Raw genomic sequence first — 2,855 nt, 5'->3', positions numbered from 1 at the left:
TCTAGGCTCATTGCCATATTAATAAAGATTACAGCAGTCTTTTGTAGAAATGAGCAAGCTGATTCTAAAATGTATATGGGCATTCAAAAGTCTTAGAGGAGCCAAACCATCAATGCCTGTAACTTATAAGAGAAGTAATAGTAAAAATGACTTGAATAAAAAACACATCAGGGCCAATAAGTACATGACAAGACAGTCAACATCATTAATCATCATGCAGAAAATTAAAACTTCTATGAGACAGCACTTCACACCCAGTAGAATGCCTGAAACAGAAATACAGACAACACCAAGGATCACCAAGGATATGGAATAACTGGAATTCTCTACATTGCTGATGGGAGTGTAAATGGCACAGCCACGTTGGAAGACAGTTTAGCAGTTTCTTATAAAGAGATGCTTATCATACAACCCTAATATTTCATTCCTAAGTGTCCACACAAAGAACTGTTTGCAAACGTTCATAGCAGCAAGCAACTCAAATGTCCATCAACAGGTGAATGGATAAACAAATTGTCATGTATTCATACGTGGAATATTGTTAGCAATAAAATGGAACAGACTAGGGGGATTTCCCTGGTGGTCCAGCAGTTAAGACTCTGTGCTCCCAAAGCAGGGGGCCCGGGTTCGATCCCTTGTCAGGGAACTAGATCCCACATGCATGCCACAACTAAGGAGCCCACCTGCCACAACTGAGACCCGGTGCAACCAAATAAATAAATAAATATTTTTTTAAAAAAGAGGCTTCCCTGGTGGCACAGTGGTTAAGAATCTGCCTGCCAATGCAGGGGACATGGGTTTGAGCCCTGGTCCGGGAAGATTCCCACATGCCGCGGAGCAACTAAGCCCGTGCACCACAACTACTGAGCCTATGTGCCACAACTACTGAAGCCCGCGCACCTAGAGCCCGTGCTCCGCAGCAAGAGAAGCCACAGCAATGAGAAGCCCTTGCACTGCAACGAAGAGTAGCCCCCGCTCGCCACAACTAGAGAAAGCCCGCGCGCAGAAACGAAGACCCAACGCAGCCAAAAATTTAAAAAAATTTTAAAAAGAATATAATAAGTACTCAATAATTGTTTGCTGAATTAATTAATCCATATTTTATATCGGCTTTCTTTGCCTTCAGCCAGTAAGTCTGAGGTACGTGTAAAACTTCATCTGTCTTTCAGCACATTCATGGTTTCCTCCATTCAACTAGACAATGTTTGACCTGGAGACACAGGGGAAGAGAAGGGGCTGCTGGATGTTGATGTACCTGGGGATGCTGGGTGAAAGGAACGGGAAGAGAAACGTCCACCTGGTAAGACCCGACAAGTACCCAGGGTGAGTTTTTATAAGACAGGTGGGAGCGCACTGCTCAGACACCGCTCATCCCTCTAGGTCTGGACAGGAATAGGCCGTGGTCAACCACAGCTCCCTGGTGGACTTCCTCCTTCTGGGCATCTCTGAACGCCCAGGGCTTGAAAGAATCCTCTTCGTGGTTGTCTTGATTTCTTACCTCCTGACTCTAGTGGGCAACACACTGACCACCCTGCTGTCCCTGCTGGCCCCCAGGCTCCACTCCCCAATGTACTTTTTCCTCTCCAACCTCTCCTTCCTGGACCTCTGCATCACTAAAAGTTTTGTTCCCCAGAGGCTGGTCAACCTCTGGGGCCCAAAGAAGACCATCAGCTTCCTTGGCTGCTCTGTCCAGCTCTTCATCTTCCTGTTTCTGGGGACCACTGAGTGTGTCCTCCTGACAGTGGTGGCCTTTGACCGTTACGTGGCTGTCTGCCAGCCCCTCCACTATACCAACGTCATCCACCCCTGCCTGGGCCGGCAGCTGGCAGCTGTGGCCTGGGTAATGGGTCTGGGCCAATCAGTAGTCCAGACACCACCCACCCTCCACCTGCCCTTCTGCCCCCATTGGCAAACAGATGACTTTGTATGTGAAATCCCTTCTCTAATTCAACTCTCTTGTGGAGACACCACCTACAATGAAATTCAGTTCGCTGTGTCCAGTGTCATCTTCCTGGTCATGCCACTCGCCCTCATTCTTATCTCTTATGGTGCCATTGCCTGGGCAGTGCTGAGGATTAACTCCGCCAGAGCATGGAGAAAGGCTTTGGGCACCTGCTCCCCCCATCTCACTGTGGTCGCCATCTTTTACAGTTTAGTCATTTCCGTTTACCTCCAGCCCCAAAATCCCTATGCCCAGAAGAGGGGCAAGTTCTTTGGTCTCTTCTATTCAGCGGGCACTCCTTCACTTAACCCTCTCATATACACCCTGAGGAACAAGAAGGTAAAGAGAGCAGTCAGGAGGCTGCTGGGGAAGGACGAGGACTCCAGGGAGAGCTGAGCGAGAACTGCTTGATGTGCGCGAAAAGTGAGAGCAACTTCTTCATGGTTTTGTCAGGAAGTCTGTGTTCCCCGCACCTCTGCTCTCCTCACATCCATCATGTCACAGAAATGGATGACAGCCACGTGTGTGTGCATGCATGCAAGTGTGAGTGTGAGTGTGTGTGTGTTTGACAGAGAGAGAGACAGAGACACGGAGACACAGAGATGGAAAATGTGCTAAGGGGAAGTACTTATCTCTATATGAAACATATGAATCAAATTTAATATCTTCTCTATTTTGTATTTCATACATTTCACCTCCATGGTGATCTCCCCAATTTTATCATTTCCATTTCCAACTCACCTCCTTGTCACATCATCACTATTTCTTTACCTCTACTTCTAATTTCTACCATAGTTTCTTTACTTCTCCCTCGGGTTTTTTTTCCACTTCCTTAAGTGTCTGTTTTGCATTGTTGTTCTATTTTATCCCCCAAATGACAGCAAGGAAGGGGGGAAGCTGAAGTCCAGGGGTT

The 2,855-nt window shown here is 47.2% G+C and overlaps 1 protein-coding gene across 1 annotated transcript; it reads left to right on the top strand.

Annotated features, from left to right (window-relative positions):
• The first annotated feature begins 1,201 nt into the window (after window positions 1-1,201).
• OR2H2 (olfactory receptor family 2 subfamily H member 2) lies at window positions 1,202-2,338 on the top strand. Its single transcript, XM_068559209.1, has 2 exons — window positions 1,202-1,300; window positions 1,397-2,338. The coding sequence occupies exons 1-2, from the start codon at window positions 1,202-1,204 to the stop codon at window positions 2,336-2,338; spliced, it is 1,041 nt and encodes a 346-aa protein (XP_068415310.1).
• The last annotated feature ends 517 nt before the right edge of the window (window positions 2,339-2,855 follow it).

This window comes from Eschrichtius robustus, chromosome 12 (genome assembly GCF_028021215.1).
Source record: "Eschrichtius robustus isolate mEscRob2 chromosome 12, mEscRob2.pri, whole genome shotgun sequence".
NCBI classification, from domain to species: Eukaryota; Metazoa; Chordata; class Mammalia; order Artiodactyla; family Eschrichtiidae; genus Eschrichtius; species Eschrichtius robustus.
Note: the sequence above shows the minus strand (reverse complement) of the source record. Positions and strands in the feature narration are given on the sequence as shown.

Bases quoted from the DNA above. Each gene is read 5' to 3' on its own strand.
- OR2H2 (XM_068559209.1), top strand. From the start codon at position 1,202: ATGTTTGACCTGGAGACACAGGGGAAGAGAAGGGGCTGCTGGATGTTG. The intron at 1,301-1,396 runs GTAAGACCCGAC...GGACAGGAATAG, and splicing joins GGAAGAGAAACGTCCACCTG to GCCGTGGTCAACCACAGCTC.